The sequence below is a fragment of the Quercus robur genome, chromosome 3, assembly GCF_932294415.1.
Source record: "Quercus robur chromosome 3, dhQueRobu3.1, whole genome shotgun sequence".
Taxonomy (NCBI): Eukaryota; Viridiplantae; Streptophyta; class Magnoliopsida; order Fagales; family Fagaceae; genus Quercus; species Quercus robur.
Genome location: NC_065536.1, coordinates 52,345,626 through 52,366,305, shown reverse-complemented (window position 1 = coordinate 52,366,305; position 20,680 = coordinate 52,345,626). Strand labels below are relative to the sequence as shown.

The following is a 20,680-nucleotide window of genomic DNA, read 5'->3' as shown; positions in this document are numbered from 1 at the left end:
TAGTTCAAGAAGAAAGAAGTTTTTTAAATCTCAATATACATATCTATTGATTGGGATAAGTACAATGCATGTCTTGATACCTATTGTTTGATCAAGAATCATGGATAAAAAGAAATCCAATTTGGATCTATCAATTCATCGAATCTCTAAAATTTTATGCCCTACTTGATGAATCACTCGTTTATATAGAGTTTGCAAGAAACAAGTCTGTGGCTTTTGAGTTGCAAGTGGTAAAATTGTTTGTGGTATTGGGGGGAGCTATAGAATTAAGGATGATTCTACTATAAAACTTTGATTCTATTTAGTGGATTTGTTTCCTTGGAGGTTGGTGGTAAACCTCTAAAGAGTTTTTTCCATTTTGAACTTTTCTTTCCATAACCATTTTGCTTATTTTATTTACATTTTCCATATATTTGTTTACCAATATTGGTTTGTACTTATCAAAGCTAAGATAAATCTAATTAGATCTCAAATAGTAGTCAAATTTTATGTCATGTGTTCCATTCAATTTTCTTAATTTTGGTGCAACTATTTACTACACTACAAAAATCAAGTCTAATTTAATTTTCTTAATTTTCTGTGCTAAATGAGTTATCAAATGAGAACACCATAGAATCAAAATTAAAAAACCATAAAAAATTCCATCGTTGATTAATTATTGTTATTATACAAATTAAACAGTGGTTAGACAAATTAAAGTTGAGAATTTCATGGATAACAATTTCAATGATTTTTTACATCTAATTCAAACAAAGTTGTAATTATTTTACTAATAGCTATTTTATATTTTCAAATATACAAACATTATATATATATATATATTATATAAATTTGGTAAAATTTTAATACTCATTTAATTATGCTTATTTGTAAATGTATCTTATGCATATGTATGAGGTTACGAGCTAGTTAACCATAAATTGAACATCCCAAAATATTTGGTTAACTAATTCGTTGGTTTAAAATTGGTTAATTTCTAAAAATCAGGATCTAAATCTCCAACAACGTGTCTAGGAGAGATTGGTTCCACAAACAACAATTAAGCTAAGTTCCCAAGCATTGTTAGGCTCATAGGGAATCAAATTTACACCACAAGACTCAAAACTGTAAGTTTTGTGACATTGGATAATGACCAAGTAAAACAAAGATCATCTTTGCTCTCCTAAAGGTTGGGAGGTTCATACAATGCCTCAATGAGCTACTATCCCACAAGGGAGAGACGCCAAGTATAAATACCTCATTTACACTACCATTTATTTCTTACAATCAAACAAACAAACAAACAAGATCCTTCGTTGAGTCACAAAATGGAAAACTCCAAGTACTTGTTTCTTCAAATTGCATGCTTCATCCTCTTGTTATCCTTGTCTCCTTCATATGCTCACAACAAGAGCCATGAAAGCACGCCACCTCCTGCTGGTTCCCAAGCAAAAGTTGATTTCAAAGGTTGCTTCAATAAGGTTTATGCTTTCGGTGACTCAGACACAGACACTGGAAATGCTCACAACTTGGGTGATCTCAAATCCTTCATTAGCACTTTATTCTCTCACGCTTGGTCCCCATATTGCTCATCAGTTATCTGGTTATCGACTATCTAATGGCCGCTTAGTCATTGATTTCCTATGTGAAGCTCTCAACATATCCCACTTGTCAGCCTATAAAGGCTCTCCCGCAAACTTCTCAGGTGGTGCAAACTTTGCAGTAGCCGGATCGACGGCTCTTTCAAGTAATCTCTTTAGTCATTTCAATTTCGGTAATCCCCTTATGTGGAAACCAAATCCAGAGAGTATCTTAACTCAAATTGATTGGTTCCATAAATTTGTTGGGGAGAGAGAATGCCAGGGAAAAGATGAGACTGCATGCAAATCAGAGCTTGGGAATGCTCTCTTTTGGATAGGTCAGATTGGTGGCAATGACTATGCTCGTCTGTTTGCCTCTTCCATTGGCCTTGCTATTGCCAATAAGCAATTCACAGAGCAAGCTGTTAATCACATCTGCACACTTGCATTGGTAAGCATTGATAAACTACCATTTATATCAAAAGCTTAAATTGATTAAAAAAAATTATGAATTTAGTCATTTAACTGTTATTCCAAGAAGCATAATATTACAAAAAAAGAAAGAATGTAGCATATAGCCTTAGCTTGTTAGAGGGGGGGAAAAAAGTATCTCAATGAGTTCTTCCAATCTAAACATTTGACCAAGACTCTTTTCACAAACTGGTGCATTGCATATATGAGAAAGGATGAATGTTATGGTGAAGTTAATGTTGGAATAGTCATATTAAGCTTGCTTTCTTTTGATAGGGGCTATTGGACAAGGGGACAAAGTTCCTTGTGGTTCAAGGGCTACCACCAATAGGGTGCCTTCCATTGCAGTTGGTAACATCTCCCTCAAATGATCGTGATCAAAATGGGTGTTCAACGAGTGCCAACTCGGTAATAAAAGGTCACAACAATCTTCTCCAGAAGAGGTTGGATGAAATTCGAACCCAATACAAAGATTCTATGATCCTATATATTGATTTCTACAAAGCATTCACAACAATATTGGAAAAGCACACACAATACCAGTTTGACGAACCCTTCAAGGCATGTTGTGGAGCTGGGCGAGGACCATTCAACTATCAACCAAACCTCCTTTGTGGAGCTTTTGGCACCTCTAATTGCAAGAACTCCAGCACCCATATTAACTTTGACGGGGTCCACTTAACTGAAAATATGCATTTACACCTCTCTGATCTCTTCTTCAACCGAGGCTTTTGTACACCATCATTTGCAGATCTGATTAAGAAGAAGAAAGGCCAATATTAAAATGTCTGACATTGGCCTACCAGTTTTGTTTTTAGTAATAAATATCTGATCGCTGATGCCTAATGTTGCGAGGTAGATTAGTAGTAGGTTCCCAATGGTGGCATTAGGAGAGCTGGATAATATTTCTTGTTTCAAGATAGTTTACTGTCTTTTTCCCTTATTATTGTTATTATTTAAATGTTACACAAGTACCTAGGGTCTTGAGCCAGGACTTCACTTTTTACTGTATGCTCAGGGCCGGATCATCAGCTTTCATGGCCTGAGGTGATGATTTTAAATAGGGCATTTTTCATATTTACATATTAGTAACAAATTTATCCATACATACTTTTTTAGATTGAATTTCTTTTTCAACTTTTAATTTTAATTTTTCATATGTGGACATTTATAATGAGCAAGTACTTATAAATAAATAAAACATGATTCATAATATAAAATTATAATTTAATTTAAAAAAAAAAAAGCTTAAGCATGGAATAATAAAACCAAGTTTACCAATAGCAAACTTGCAAATATACTAATATTGTGACTGCTTTATAATCTAAACTTGCACAATTAAAAATTAATTTATTACATTATTCAATAAATTAATATCAATAACAAAAAATGGATTGATGTGATATACATCAAATTAGCAATATGTGTGATAACTTACAAGTTATAAAGCAAAAGAGTTGTACGTCACGTGGCTCACTCAGTTGTTATGTGATAAGTTTATGAAGAAAATAGAAATAATAATAAAAGACTAGAAATAAAAGGGTGAGTGGGTGACAGTGTTATACTCTGTCGCTTCTTTGTCTCTTTCCACTTCCATGATAAAACAAAATTTTAATAGCTTAAAGAGAAAAAAGAAATGGAGCGAGAGCATAAAGCTAAACTTGAAGGGAGAAAAGATTTGAAGCACAGTAAATTTCAAGCCACTGCAGAGAATTTTAATGGAGAGAATGACAGTTTCTAGCAATGAGTATAAAACTCTAAGGTTTGAGTTTGATTTGTTTGGGCCTTTTTTATTTTAGTTTTAGTTTTGCTTTGTTTAGTTATTGAGAGAGAAAGGGTTATTTTGTTTGTTTGTGCAATATGAGAGACTTAAGTGATAAACTCTTAAACTCCCACATAGAGATTGAAGTGTCAAGAGCACTGATCACCAAGAGTTTTTTACCCCCTGTTTTTTCATTGATATATATGAGTGATAATCAATTCTACTCCCTCGAAATGCTTTTATTTATTTTTTCTTTAATAAGAAGTATAATTTTGATGCATTGATTTATTTTTTGGCCTTAATTAATATTCTTATAGAGAAGAAAATATACTTATTGGTTCAAATTTGGGGACTTGTTCCACATGGGGCCTTTAGGCAATTGCATCTGTTACTAATTGGGTAGAGTTGGCCCTGGATAGGAGACTATAATTTGTAATTCCTTTTGTGCTTACTGAGATTGCTTACCAATATGTTATTAAAAAAAAGAAAAAAAAAGGCATCTACAGAATGTTAAATTTGAAGGGAGGAGATGACGAACTGAAGGTAGGGAACTCAGACAACATAAAGAATCTCTTGCAAAGCTTTTACAAACATCTTTGGGCTGAAACGATAGCTGGAGAAGACATATCTATGCTCCAAAATCTACAACAATCTTAGATAGTTTCAACTTTGGTGGATTTTATAATCTAATGGGATAACATGCCCCCCCCCCCCCCCAAAAAAAAAAAAAAAAAAAAAAAGCTTGTTCTACATATTCAAATTTCACAAGAAAATAACAATGTAAAAGAAGGGTTCAATATCAATGGTTAGAGATTAAATTTGTTAGGGTCATATATATATATATATATATATATATATATTGTGTATTGGCATATCCTACAACAAAACGCACATTACTTGTAATTGGGTAGATCTAAGTGGGTTCAAGATTATCATGACAAGTGGTTTCATTGAAGACATAAAGATTGCTCAATAACTACTCAAGAAAAATTGAATTTGTTGTTCCCGATACCTCTTCAATATCTGTCGATCTATCGAGATTTAATGAAACTCGATACCCAGCTCGATAAATCTCGATCTTTTGAGCTAACAGATTTCAAGACATAGGCAACAACGTTTTATTCTAAGGGGCTATTTGTTTATGGGTTTGTATAATCCTAATAAGATTTGGAGAGCCCAAGGTTTGTGTAAACCTAACAGGAATAGGAGAACTCATTAAAAGGCCCATTAGGATCCTATATAAATAGGGAGGCAAGGATAAAGAAAACCCTAATCCTAGAAAGCTCCATAAGGTTTTCTTATTAAAACCCTAGACTCCTCCTATAGAAGAAAGAGATCTTGCTGCATTTCTTGTGCACCTTTGGGTTTTGTAACCAAGCAAAATCTCTAGCTCCAACCATTGGAGATCTTAGTGGTGTTTCTATGTTGTATGTAACCATGATTTGTATGTAAGTTGACCTAATTAATCAACTTTGCCAGTTGGCTTAATTAACCGGGGTCAATCTATAACTCAACCAAATTTAACCTCCTTGGTGATCTAACATACAAAATTTTCAAATAAATGGAAACTATAGCTACATCTCCTTTATATATATATATATATATATATATATATATATATATATTCCATTACCACTCCTTCATTGAGGAAATTTTTCAGTCATGTCATATACAAACCCTCCCCCTAAAAAAATTCATGAATGTGGGCGCCAGCCTGCGTGACAGTCTTTTAGGTTTCCCTAAAAATCGTGGGAAGTATGCTTTTGCCTTGGGTTGACCATGACAGAGGTGTAAATAGGGTTGCCACCTAGATTAGGTCTAAGAATCATAAATATAGTGCTCTTGTGGAAGGACTAATCTCTATCAGAGCACGTGTCCGTAGTTTAGGCATGGGGATGGGAAGGTCTTAAGTACCCAACCCCACCCAACTTTTGGGTCGGCCTCCACTCATTGTATACCAAATCTTAATCTCATTAAAGGGTCTTTTAACATGTTATTCTGACTCTCCCACACTTAAACATGCATCTAAAGCATTCAATCATGGCATATCATCCCTAAAAGCTCCAAATTGTGTGCAACACAAGAGCTTGTTTAGACCCCCAATTAAAAATTATGGCTCGGTTGATTTTTATCTAACTTATCTAAATGCGGAACAAAAGTAAATGAAATGCAATAAACTGACAACTACTCTAGTGTATAAACATGAAAAACAAACAATAAAAGTAAAGCACAAGAGTAAGGGAAGATAGATGCAACCAAAAGATAACATTGAGACATGTTATCGAAGAGGAAACTGAAGAACTCAGTGAAAAACTTCTCTACCTCCCTCCACGCAGTAAATCGATCTACTAGAAAAATAAAGTTGGAGTACATGAATAACAAAAGACCCTCTAAGCCTAGTCTACCCAATGTACTTGAGCCCTCCAAGCTCCTGCTACCATCTGACTTAACAAAACCTTGTCTTCTCTAACTCTCTGGATCCTACAATACGCCTGATTGCATCCACCAAGCCTCACAAGTTTCTTTTGGCAAATCCCCAAAGCTTCCCAAGCTTCAAAACACTCTCTACACTCTGAAAATTTATGGGTTATGTTTGGGTACAAATCTCCTCTCAAGGTATGATAATGGGAGAGGGAAGGAGAAGAGGTTAGAATGATTTCTCACTAAGGATGAGTAGCTTTCTCTCTAAAAGATGGGTGTGTGTGTTGTAGAAAACCAATCTAGGGTTTTTCTCTCTAAATGACCTCTTTACATATTTTGTGGATAATGAGAGTATATATAGTATAAGTAAGGGGTAAGAAAGTCACACATAAAAATCCTCCAGGCAGAAAGTTTTGCGAGTACTTCACGGGAAGGCCTTACCCACGAGACACTCGCAAAAATGACAGCCTAGCACAACTCTTTAGCTTTCAGCATGTTCTTCTCACGTGCTCTTTTTGCAGGATACTCTTCTCATGAGTTAGTCACAAAATTGCACTGATTCTTCATTTCATGCTTAATTCTTCACCAACTTAATACTAAACCACATGCAATAAAATCCTACAAAATATAAGGAAAAAAATTATAGCAAATACAATACTTATTTTCATGGGAAAAGCCAACATAAAATATAGTTGTAAATCACAACTTTACAATCTCCCTCTTAGGCTATTCCGTGACAAAATACCTTATAACAAACTTTAGACTTAAATGTGAGTTTGGGAATGTAAAGTTGTGATTTACAACTATGTTTTTTTGTTGGCTTTATTCCATGGCAAAATGTGTTGTAATTGCTTTAATTTATTTCCTTGTATTTTGCAGGATTTTATTGTATTGGGTTTAGTATTAAGTTGGTGAAGACTCAAGCTTAATTGAAGATCAGTGCATTTCGTGACTAGCTCACGTGAAGTTCATGAGAAGGGTTCTTACGAAAAGGGCATGTGAGGAGCACATGACTGGAAGCTAAAGAGTCGTGCCAGACTGTTGTTTTCACGAGTGTCTCGCGGGTAAGGCCTTCTCGCGAGGTAGTTGCGAAACATTTTGCTTGGAGGATTTTTATGTGTGACTTTCTTACCCTTCACCCATACTATATATACCCTCATTACCCACAAATATAGAGGAAACCATTCAGAGAGAAAAAACCCTAGATAGGTTTTCTATAACACACACACCCATCTTTTAGAGAGAGCTACCCATTCTTAGTGAGAAATCATTGTAGCCTTTTCTCCTTCCCTCTTCCATTGTCATACCTTGAGAGGAGATTTGTACCCAAACACAACCCACATCTATTCAAAGTGTAGAGAGTGTTTTGGAGCATGGGAAGCTTTAGGGAATTACCAAAAGAAGTCGGTGAGGCTTGGCGGATGCAATTGGGCATATTGTAGGATCCAGAAAGCTAGACAAGACACGGTTCCAAGAACCCTTGATGGAGTAGGAGCTTGGAGGGCTTAGGTGCATCGGGTAGATTAGGCTTGGAGGGTCTCTTGCTAACCCATGTATCTCAACTGACTGTCTAGTGGATCGATTATCGCTTGGAGGGCGGCGGAGAGGTTTTACGCCAAGTACTTCGGTTACCTCTTTGATAACACATCGGCGTGTTATCTTGTGTTTTCATTTTCTCTTCCCTTACTCTTGTGCTTTACTTTTATGTTTGTTGTTCATGTTTATGCACTAGAGTAGTATCGGTTGATTGCGTTTCATTTACTCTTGTTTCCGCACTTAGATGAGTTAGAGTAAAAGCAATCTAGCCGTAATTTTTAATTGGGGGTCTAAACAGCTCTTGTGTTTTTTTAACACATTTTAGCTTTTAATTGGTATCAGAGCGGGTACACTTGATTTGGTTTCATTACCTAAGTGTGATCCTTGACCCCTTGTATGTATTGCCATGGATAGTGTTTTTTACGCTTCTATGGATGTTGCTGATTGTAACATGCCATGTGTTTGTGAAAATGCCTTTATGGGTGTTAATCGTCATAATTGTGATGACATGTTACATGAATCTATGGGTGTTGTTGTTGATATTCCAAATGTCAAACTCTTAAAGAAAAAGACTAAGAAGTTTCATGAGAATTTCAGCAAGTTCATTTGTGAAAAGAATGATTTGATTGCTAAGCTCAATGAATCTAACAAATTGGTTGAAAAGTATAAAAAACTTGCTGAACATTCTCTTGAAAGACTAAAAGAGTTTGAATGTTTGAATATGGAGTTGGATGCTAAACTTGTTTTGTCTAACAAACTAGTTGATGATCTTAAATGTGAAAATGAATCTCTTAAGATGCTTGCCAAGTGTTTGATTGTTGAACCTGTTGCTAAAAAGGAAGATAATATATGTTGCAATCATGTTGTGGTACCCGATTTTGTGCCTATTGTGTGTTCTACCTCAAAGGACAAATCGGTGTACATTCTTCCACATAAAAGAAATCAAAAGGTGGAGAGAAAGGCTCTTAAGCCTAAGCCTCTATTTAGGTCTCATCCTAGGGATTTGAATGGATCTAATTTTGTTCCCACTTGTCACCATTGTAGTGTGATCGGTCACATAAGACCCCAATGCTCCATGTTGAAGAGAGAACAAAACCATTTTGCTAGATCCCTCCCTAAAATGTCTAGTGGACCTAAACACATTGTTTGTCACCATTGTGGTGCCTTTAGTCATCTTAGACCACATTGCTCTAAGTTTCAACCTCTTAAGAGAATCAAAAGAAAAGAGAAACTTGAGTTTCTTGGAAGTTGTGCTTTGCAAGCTAAATCGGATTTGGGGGGAAATAGTAAGTTCTTGGAAAAGTTTTTGATGTTCTTACCTCCTTGTCAATGTGCATCTCTAGTTCTTATTCTTCCAGCCATTGTCTCACTTTTCATGAGATACTCATTCTAAACAATCGTTCCGTTTGGATGAGGAAGGGTTCCTATGGTTGAGTTTTTGCTCTCATGGTCCTTGATCTAATTCTTTCAATCTTTGTAGGACCCTTCATGCATTTGATGCTTCATTGTCATGCATTTGTGCATCTTGCATCTCTTTATATGCATTGTTTATGTTTTCGTTTTTGATCTTACTTTATTGATGTTGTTTTGTGTGAGTAAAAATCCAAAACCACGAAAAAAGTGAAAATTTCAAAAAGTTTGATCATATATGTTTGAGCACATATCACATTTGAGTCTGGCCTAGTACCTTCATACTAATGGCGTAGTGCATTTACGGGCTTACCATGTTATGTATGCACATTTTTCTGTGTGAGAGAAATCTTGAAAACTATGTGTGATTATTGCAAATAGATCTTCCAACTTATCATGAATGATTGGTCAATTGTCTTGATGGTCTTGATACTTGCATAGACTTGTGCCTATATATCTTCCCACCTTTATTTTTATATTTTTGCAATAGAACTCACCAAATGTAAATCTCAAATTGAAAAAGAGATTTTGAGCTGCAAAAGTCATCGCACATACTAGTATTTGACTAGGAAAAAGTGAAAGCGACATTTTAAAATTGAAATGTATGGTGCTCAAAAAGCCAAAGGTAACTCTCAATGTTGAAATATCAAAAATTTCAAGCACCGATCTCAAAAATGAGATATATTGTTCAAAAAATGATCAAATGTCATGATTTGTACAGAAGCCAAATTGTTAGGACATATGTGATTTACTTGTTAAGAACATATGTCACTATTTTATGTAATGGGCTAATCCTTTACTTGTATTTGGGTAGATCTAGGATGTGTTTAATACATCAAGAAACTTTGTTTTGAGATCAAGTGTTGAAGCCATGTAAGTCTGTTCAAGATTCAAGCTAAAAAGTGCCTGTCATTAAAGCTCGACAACTAGCCATCTATTGAGCTTAAAAGACCTGTTTAGCCCTGTGGCTTGACAGCATCTCGACAAATAGGGTATCTCTCTAGATTTATGAAAAACAAAATTTCAATTCTGTTTTGACTCTGATCCGTGTTTATGTGTTTAGGCTTTCTTTTCTCACAACCTTAGACATATAAAAGGATTATTTTAAGGGTCGACAAAGTGTTCACAACTTACAAAAGTGTGGAGAAAAGTTTGTTCAAGCAATTTGTGACCAGAGACAGAATTTGCCCTAGTTCATCATTCTTGTGAAGAAGTTGCTGTGTTTATACACTGTAGAGCTTTATGACCAAGCATCTTCTTGATCTTCATCGTTAGGATGAACTGAAGAATTTTGCAACCAACAACCTTTTCTATTTGGTGATTAAAGTCACGTACTGGGATCCGCGCAATAGGTTAGTCACGCAATGGGAGCCGTGCATCAAAATGAGAAATTGTCATTACAGAACAAGTCCAATTGGATATTTGGGTAAGGGTTCAACTGTAAGTTGGTATAAGGTACTGGAATTCCTTTACTTGTAACTGCTTGTTGTGATAATAATGGAATTTCGGGAGTGGTGACATTAAAATCACTTGGTGGGGTTTTTGCCATGTTAGTTTTCTCCATTCGTAAGCAAATCACCCTGTCAATTTATTTTCCGCTGCATACTTAGTTTAATTGGTGATTTATTTGTGCTACCACACATTTGCATGTTAATTTGATTAATTAATAAACTTGGCTAATTAATCAACTAATCTATCACAGGGGGTCAATTCATTTTTGGCCTATCACAAGGAGGATGAGTCATTCGATGAGTTCTATGCCAAGCTCAAGGACATAGTGAACTTAGCCTTAAATCTTGGGAAAGCCATTCCTGAACCCAGGATTGTGAGGAAAGTGCTTAGATCTCTACCCGAGAGATTCCATGCAAAGATCACGGCGATCGAGGAATCAAAGGATATTGACATGATTCCTATAACAGAACTAGTTGGCAATCTACAGACGTACTAGGGATGGTGGTCAGTACACTGTTCCCGTAGGACCTAAGTGCTTTGGGTGTCAAGGATTCGGTCACATGAAACAGGAATGTCCTACATATCTCAAGAGCATTGGGAAGAGCAAGGCACTTGCTACTACTTTGAGCAACACCGAGCCTGAGGATGATTCTAACAATGAGGATGACGAAATCCTAAATGCCTTCACTGCCACTGTCAATCCTACTGAGGGGAATGTTGAAGATGTGGATGAAGAAGAGGATTTGGTGGAGTCCAAGTTTGAGAAGATGGATGAACAAGATGATATCCATACAGCCTATGAGAAATTATACAAACTTTCTCAGAAACAAGAGAAATGTTATAGGCTGACCACCAAGAAGCTCAGTGATGTGGAACTTGATCGTGAAGAGCTTTCCACAAAGTTTGATGAAGCTAATCAAACTATTGGAGCACTGAGGTTTGAGAACAATTTCTTGGCTGAGAAGACCAAGAAGCTTGAAGCTGAGTTGTTTCAAGTCAGAGCTCAATTGGAGAGGACTTCAATTGCAAAGCTTGATGAAATGCTCAATCTTCAGAAATCTACTTCTGATCAAACAGGTTTAGGGCATGGTCTCTCTTCTTCTAATATTGCTTCTACTAGTACTACTATTCTTGTTCCTCCTAGTAATAATGTTGAAATTGAGAACAATGATGTTAAAACTGATTTAGCTAGTGAGAACGTAGATAAAGGTAAATCTATCTTAGGAGCACTCCTTTAGCAAGATAAGAAGGAAGCTAAAAACCCTAAGGTTAAGAAGGCTAACTCTCAAAAGCCTAAACAAAAGAAGCAGCATCTCTGTCATCATTGTGGAGTTGCAGGTCATACTCGACCAAATTGCTATAAGCGGTTAGCCACTCAACAGTACAACGGCATGATAGCATCTAGAAGCCAGAATCAGCTTTAATCCTTTCTTGTTCCTCTTAGAGATCTTCTCAAAGCCCTCATGTTCCTTTCGAACTTGAACGGTTTCAATTCTTCCCCCTCTCCGCCGGTTCAAAGGTTCACTCAAAGGAAAGGTTCTTCCAAGGCGTGGAAGGAAAAGGGCTCCAATTGATTCTATCACTTTTCTCTTTCTCCCTTCTTGTTTTTATGTGTGCATTACGTGTGTTTTTGCTTTCAAGTTTTGAGTCGGTCTAGTTTTATACTTTGTTTTGTTTAACATGTTTTTGTTTGTTCTCAATTTTGTTTATTTTGTTTTTCATATATAAATAAAAATAAAAATAAATTGAAAAATCAGAAAAATACAAAAACAGTGTGTCTTATGTGTACATTGGTACTTGTGTACCTTGGATGGCCATTGAAACAAAGTTTTCTAAACTTTGTATCTCTTGTAGTTTAGATGAGCACCTCTATGCACAACTAAGCAAGTGAGTTTTGTGGCTTGTGTTTGTGATGAGTAAGGTTAAGTGATCTCTTGTACTTCACACTCATATCACTCTTTTTGACGGGAAGGACTACAAAATCCTAAGAGAAAGGCATAAATAACCATCTCACCACTGTTGCCCGCCAATCGTAAAATGACATTTGTGTGCTTTGGCATAGCAAAATTGGAATGTCAAATGCTTAACATCATTGGGTATTTCTTTTCTCTCTCTTATATGCCCATGCATGATTTGCTTAAAAAGAAAAATATGCAAAGAAAAAAAATCAAAATGCTTTAAATATGATTGCAAGCGTGTATTCTAAGAGATGTGGGAGTTATAGGATGTACCTCAAAGGTGATAGTCCCCATCAAATAGTTATGATTGTGTGTGAGTTAAAAGTGATTTTCTCATATCTCAAATTGTCATAATATGTATACACTTATGTAATCTTGAGATGTTTTTCATACACAACACGCAATATTCTTTGCTACTCTTGATACATGTGCAGGTACAATGTGATTTGGCCATCACAAGGTTTACATGTGTTAATGTATGTTCACTAAACTGTCCTAACTTGTTTTTGAAATATAAAATTGGTTAGACTTGTTGTGTGTGTGTGTATGTGCGTGTTTTGGGATCTCTGTGCTTAAAATTGCTATTGAGAAATGTTTTTGTGAGTTTAAAATGTTGATTGGATCATTGGTTGAGTTGCATGCTTAATTCCATTCATATATGTGTTTTTCCCTTCTTGAAAAACTAGTTTTAAGCAACCTCGTCACCTCCTCAACACCTGGCCTATCTGTCAAGATATTAAGCTGGTGGATCGATCGAGAATGTTCCTGGACCCTCGATAGCTTCTTGACAGCCAGTGGATCGATCCAGCTTCTTTTTAGCTTTTGTAGAATTGTCCCTCGATAGCTCCTCGATAGCTTCATCTATCGACGCCTTGTTTCCTTGACACCTATCTTGACACTTGTCTCGATACCTCTCAACACCTCTATTTGTCGAGAATTACTGAACACCTATAAATAGGTTTCAACGCGATCCTATCCTCATTTTCTCGATCTATCTAAGCCTATTCACCTCCCAAACACTCTCTTTCTCTCAAAACCTTCAATCCATATGATTTTCGGCCTTTCCTTGCTTCAAATCACTTGGTATGATCTCTTTTTCTCTCATTATTCATGCATTTAGACCTAGGTTTTGGGGTTTTTAAAAATTGTTAAGTGTTTATTGAAATTTTGGGATGGGTTTTTGTTTAAATGATCTTTTAACCTCATGCATTGCATCACACTTGCATTATAACTATATTTTCATGCATTTAGATGTGTGTTATATATGTTAAACTGATTGTGTGTTGGTAGGTTTGGATTGGGCTGAGCCTAAGATGCTTTTTACTTTGCACTTCACATGCTCATGCATTTTCATGCATACGTACCTTACATTCAGTATATTTCTATATATTTGAACTGTTTGGAGCTTTTCCTGATTGTCTCTTTCTTCCCCCCCTCTCTCTTCTTTATGTTAGTGCGCCAATGGCACTAAAACGTAAGTCTGCTTCGTCCCAGAACCCTTAGCATTCTAGGGCCTCCACTTCATCTTCTTATCCTACCCCTTTTTCTTTCTGGTTCGGTGATGAGGATGCCAGAAAGGATTTCTCGGAGAACTTTCCTCGACGAGGAGTTCATTCGGAATGCCGAGTCATTTTGGCGGACTTCATCGACACTGATCTACCTGATGTCATTCACAGTCGGGGTTGGGAGTCACTGTGTGACGTCCCAGTCACATGTCCTTTAGTGCTGATCCAGGAATTTTACTCCAACATGCATAGAATTGATTCTTCAGTACCTCTCTTTCATACTCGCATTCGAGGTCCGCTCATTGTTGTCACACCGGAGTTGGTATCCGATGTGCTCTGTGTTCTGAGGGTAGAACACCCTGATTACCCCGGTTATGAGTGTCTGAGGACTATGTCCAAAGATGAGATGATTTCCGCTTTCTGTGAGCGCATTTCTGATTGGGGTGATCGTCAGTTTACACCATGTAAGGCCTTTGCTAAAGGTCCTAGATTTATGAACATGATGATGACTTTTATTTTGCACCCACTCTCTCACTATAACTCTATCACAGAGCCTCATGCTTGATTTTTACTTTCTTTGTTAGAGCACCTTACTATAGATTTTCCTACACACTTCATTCTTTCTCTTATAGATGTGTATAGGAATACGGCTACTCGTGATAAGCTCATTTTCCCTTCGGCTATTAGGCAGATTTTATGCCATTTTTCTGTTCCTTTTCCCACTTTCGACCACTACCCCGTTATGTGTGCCATTGACTATGCTACCGTTAAACGGAGCGAGGCGCAGTTTCGATTGAGGCGGTCCGGTACGGTAGCTCCTCCCACTCTTTCTGCTCCATCCACATCCGCTCCATCCACATCCACCCCCTCCTCTTCTATGAGCGAAGTGACTCTAGAGGACATCATAGCATAGCTTCAGCATTTGGATGCTCGCCTCGACACTCTCAGTGATGAGTTGTGTCAGGTGAATACCCGTGTTGGACGCATTGCTCGACACCAGGCTGAGATGGGTGGTTATACCATGCCTTCCACTCTTGTGGCCTCTGCGGATGAGAGTGATGCTAATGATGCTAATGATGATGATGATGCTGATTCTAATGATGAGGATGATGGCGATGCTAGCACACACAGTGATGACGAGATGTCTACTTGACACTCTTACCCATCGTCACTCGTGACAAAAAGGGGAAGTAGTTTTGGTTATGAGAGTAGTCATACTTAGGGGGAGGGTTAGCATAGGAAATTTTTGTTAGGGGGAGAGTGCATATTGAGGGATGTACTGAGGATTACTTGTATCTTTTTCTTTTCTCTACTTTAGATACATTTATTCTTGTACCTTAGGCCTTGTGACCATTATTGACATACATTGTACTTATATTCTCTATATATTGATGTATGTTGTTTCACCTAGCCTTGCATGTGTTGTTTCTTTTCTTTTTTTATACACATGGTTCTTATTACTTGTATGCAATCTATTATTTCTGTTTCACACAAAGATGCCTTGATGAGTTTTGTTTAAAGTGTTTCAGAAATACAAGTTCTCAAAGTCTACTTGCCATAAACTCTCTTCTTGCAAACTTTTTCAAGAGTTTATGTTAGGATAGATTTTATTGTATTCAACAAGTGAATATGAGTTAAGTGATTTATGACTTCTCTCATATGTTCATTTGTTTGTTGTGGTTTTGTCACGGATTGCTAAAGGAGGAGATTGTTAGGACATATGTGATTCACTTGTTAGAAACACATGTCACTATTTTATGTAATTGGCTAATTCTTTGACAAAACGCACTTTTCTTGTATTTGGGTAGAACTGGGATGTATTTAATACTTCAAGAAACTTCGTTTCAAGATCAAGTGTTGAAGTCATGCAAGTCTGTCCAAGATTCAACCAAAAAAGTGTCTGCCATTAAAGCTCGACAGCTAGCCATCTATCAATCTTAAAAGAGCTGTTCAATCTCGTGGCTCAATAGCATCTCGACAGATAGGGTATCTGTCGAGGTTTATGAAAAAGAGAATTTCAGTTCTGTTTTGACACCAATCCGTGTTTATGTGTTTGGGCTTTCTTTTCTCAAAACCTTAGACATATAAAAGAATTATTTTAAGCGCCGTCAAAGTGGTCACAAGTTGCAAAAGTGTTGAGCAAAATTTGTTCAAGCAATTTGTGACCGGAGACACAAAATTTGCCCTAGTTCATCATTCTTGTGAAGAAGTTGCTGTGTTTGTGCACCGTAGGGTTTTGTGACCAAGCATCTTCTTGATCTTCATCGTTAGGATGAACTGAAGAATTTTGCAGCCAACAACCTTTTTTAGTTGGTGATTAAAGTTACGTACTGGGATTCACGCAATTGGTTAGTCACGTACTAGGAGCCGTGCATCAAAAGGAGAAATTTTCACTACAGAACAAGTCCAATTGGGTATTGGGGTAAGGGTTCAACTGTAGGTTGGTATAAGGTGCTGGGATTCCTTTACTTGTTACCGCTTATTGTGATAATAGTGGAATTTCGAGAGTGGTGACCTTAAAATCACCTGGTGGGGTTTTTCCCGTATTGGTTTTCCCCATTCGTAAACAAATCACCGTGTCAATTTATTTTTCGCTGCATACTTAGTTTAACTGATGATTTGTTTGTGCTACCGCACGTTTGCATGTTAATTTGATTAATTAATAAACTTGGCTAATTAATCAATTAATCTATCATAAGGGATCAATTTGTTTTTGGCCTATCACAAATGGAAAGCTTCTTAGATTTGTAATCATTTTCTTGTGGGAGGTCATATATGCTCATTTCTATAATTGAGATAGTCCACTTGACTTAGTACTAGTCGTGTATGACTTGATTTAATTGATCATTGAAGTTTCACTCTAGGCTAAGGACTATTCCACATTTGATACACACACATAACACATAAGTCTATTGTTCAATGAATATCTATTTCATTTGTGTGATTGTACATGTTCAAATGTGATGTATGTGTGCTCAACCATCTGTGGATCAAACCAAAAAGATTTTTGTTCTTTTTGTTTGTTTTTGGAAGTGATTTGTATCATGCATGTTTTTCAAATTGTTTTTTGTGTGAAAAACATGTTTTCTGTGTGTTTTCGTAACCTATTTCATGTGTAAGCTCAGCTGGGAGTTAAATGGTCCAATTCTCAAGTTTTTCAACTTTGGATAGAGAGTTTCGCGACTGTTTCGTGAGTAAGGCTTACCAGCAAAATACCTGCAAGATACCAGCAAAATTTGCAGGAAGCTAACTAGAGAAAATTTTTAGATCAGCTTTTAAAGGGCATTTCGTAGGTCATTTGTTTTAAACGTCTCCCATCCTCTCCCAAACCCCTATTTAATGTTTCTACATCAAAACCCAACTAAATTCAAGTGTTTTTTATTCCGTTAACACCTCTAAGGTAATCTTTAACTCTTTTCATTGATTTTGATCCTTAGATTATGTTTTTGGAGGGTTTTATGTTCATAATTGGGATTTTCTCAATGGGAGTTGGAAAACTTATTTTTTGTCAATCTTTTTTATTGGGCTTTGTTTTAAATGACAATTTTCTTTGGATGTTGGCCCCTTGTGGCAAAAACAACATGTATATAGGCAAGATTTTCATATGTTCATGCATTGTTTAACATACATGTGTAGTGTGTGCACTCTAAGTGTTTGATAAAATGCCCAAATGACATTTTCTCATTGTTTTGGACTCCAATGAGTACCATATTTTGGGGATCACCATAATTATTCATGTTTATCATGTTTTCTTGCATTGGTCATGCATCTCACATGTACACTAGATGCACCTTTGCTGCACACACTTGATCACTCGACATGTTTTTACATTCACTCATGCTAGTTAAGTCTTTTTAGACCTTTTAGCACACATAACATGTTCTTGTGTCTATGTCATGCCTTGGTCCATATCATGTTCCATCATGCTTTGTAGCACACATAACATGTTCCCACGAAAAGGGCATGTGAGGAGCACATGACTTGAAGCTAAAGAGTCATGCCTGACTATCATTTTCGCGAGTATCTCATGGGTAAGGCCTTCCCACAAGGTAGTCATGAAACATTCTGCCTGGAGGATTTTTGTGTGTGACTTTCTTACCCTTCACCCATATTATATATACTCTCATTTCCCACAAATGTAGAGGAGGACATTTAGAGAGAAAAACCCTAGATAGGTTTTCTACAACACACATACCCATCTTTTAGAGAGAGAGCTACCCATCCTTTGTGAGAAATCATTGTAGCCTCTTCTTCTTCCTTCTCCCATTGTCATACCTTAAGAGGAGATTTGTAACAAACACCATCCACACCTATCCAGAGTGTAGAAAGTGTTTCGGAGCTTGGGAAGCTTTGGGGAATTGCCAAAAGAAGCCGGTGAGGCTTGGCAGATGCAATCAAGCGTATTGCGAGATTCGGAAAGCTAGACAGGACACGGTTCCAAGAAGTTTGTTGGAGTTGGAGCTTGGAAGGCTTATGTGCAGGTAGATTAGGCTTGAAGGGTCTCTATCTGACCCATGTATCCCAACTGATTGTCTAGTGGATCGATTACCGCTTGGAGGGCGGCGGAGAGGTTTTACGCCGAGTACTTCGGTTTCCTCTTCGATAACACATCGATGTGTTATCTTGTGTTTTCATTCTCTCTTCCCTTACTCTTGTGCTTTACTTTTATGTTTGTTGTTCATGTTTATGCACTAGAGTAGTATCGGTTGATTGAGCTTCATTTACTCTTGCTTCCGCACTTTAATGAGTTAGAGTAAAAGCAATCTAGCTGTAATTTTTAATTGGGGATCTAAACGGCTCTTGTGTTTTTTAACACATTTTCGAGCTTTCAGGGAACAACGGCAAAAATCACTCACACCTAAATCTAGAAGCTATGATGAACTTAGAACTATATACCTGTAACTTGAAACACTTGCAAAAAACACATTAGACCCTTAAGGTAAATCAAGTGATAAAAGGACAAGTATAATGTAACAAGTAAATATCGATCAAGTAAACATGATGTGAAAACTGTGAGCAACTTGATTAAACACAAAACAGTCATATGGAAATGACTACGATGATCATATGAAAAAAAAATGATCATCCAAACATGCATCCAATAAAGCACAATAGCGTAAGGATGTATGCATGTCCAACACAAAAGCACGATGCCATTAGAGCAACAAAGCATAGCTACTAAACATAACTCAAAGCACCATAAACAACGAGAAACCAAGCATAAAGTAAAAAAAATAAAACAAGGTTTTCTCATAAAAAATGTCTTATCCACCTTAGTGTATGCATCTCCCTTATGGCTTTCCCCCCTACAAATGTGCACGAGATAGAATTTCTCCCCCTGAGAATTTGCACATGAGTCTTATAGAAATGACGAAACACTCTAGTATACTCTTTAGTATACTGTCCCCCTTTTTGTCACAAATAGACAAATGAGTCAAGAGGAAGGAGGGAAAGAAAATGAAACTACATCTACATCTCCATTTTAACATATATATATATATATATATATATATATATATATATATTCTAGTACCATTCCTTCATTGAGGAATTTTATCAGTCATCTCATAAACAAACCCTCCCCCCAAAAAAATACATGACTGTGGATGCAAGCCCCCGTGACAAGCTTTTGGGTTTCCCCAAAAACCATGGGAAGTACGCCTTGGCCTATGGTGGATCATGGAGGAGGGTGTAAATAGAGTCTCCATCTAGATTTGGTCTAGGAACCATAAATATTGCACCCTTGTGGGTGGACTAATCTTTACCAAATCACATGTCCGGAATTTAAGTATGGGGATGGAAGGGTGTTAGGCACCCAACCCCACCCAACCCGTGGGTCGGCCTCCACTCATTGTGTTCCAAATCTTAATCTCATTGAAGGGCCTTTTGACATGTTTTTCTAACTAACACACACTCTAACATGTGTCTAAAGCATTCAATCACGGCATATCATTCATAAGCCTAGCATTCATCTATCAAAGCACAAGTGTATGAAAGTTCAAAAACGTGTACCAATACACTTTTGAACGTTTAGACCCCCAAAAATTAACTTAACCAACACAAACAATATGTTAAACAACAAGTGTGCGGAAACTTAACATATTGCTTGTGTTGGTTAAGTTAATTTTTGGGGGTCTAAACGTTCAAAAGTGTATTGGTACACGTTTTTGAACTTTCAATTGGTATCAGAGCGGGTACACTTATTGTGGTTTAAATACCTAAGTGTGATCCTTGACCCCTTTTGTTTATTTGCCATGGATTGTGCTTTGTATGCCTCTTTGCATGATTTGGTTGGTGATGAATGTAACATGCCACGTGTTTGTGAAAATGTCTCTATGAGTGCTAATCCTCATAATTGTGATGACATGTTAATTGAATCCATGGGTGTTGTTGACAAACTCTTGAAGAAAAATGCTAAGAAGTTTCAAAAGAATTTGAGCAAGTTATTTTGTGAAAAGGATGATTTGATTGCTAAGCTCAATGAATCCAACAAATTGGTTGAGAAATATAAAAAACTTGCTGAAATTTCTCTTGAAAAGCTGAAAGAGTTTGAATGTTTGAATATGGACTTGGATGCTAAACTTGTTTTGTCTAACAAACTTGTTG

The 20,680-nt window shown here is 36.7% G+C and overlaps 1 protein-coding gene across 1 annotated transcript; it reads left to right on the top strand.

Moving 5' to 3' along the window:
• Positions 1-1,395: 1,395 nt before the first annotated feature.
• LOC126719760 (GDSL esterase/lipase At3g48460-like) lies at positions 1,396-2,813 on the top strand. Its single transcript, XM_050422281.1, has 2 exons — positions 1,396-2,010; positions 2,307-2,813. The coding sequence occupies exons 1-2, from the start codon at positions 1,396-1,398 to the stop codon at positions 2,811-2,813; spliced, it is 1,122 nt and encodes a 373-aa protein (XP_050278238.1).
• The last annotated feature ends 17,867 nt before the right edge of the window (positions 2,814-20,680 follow it).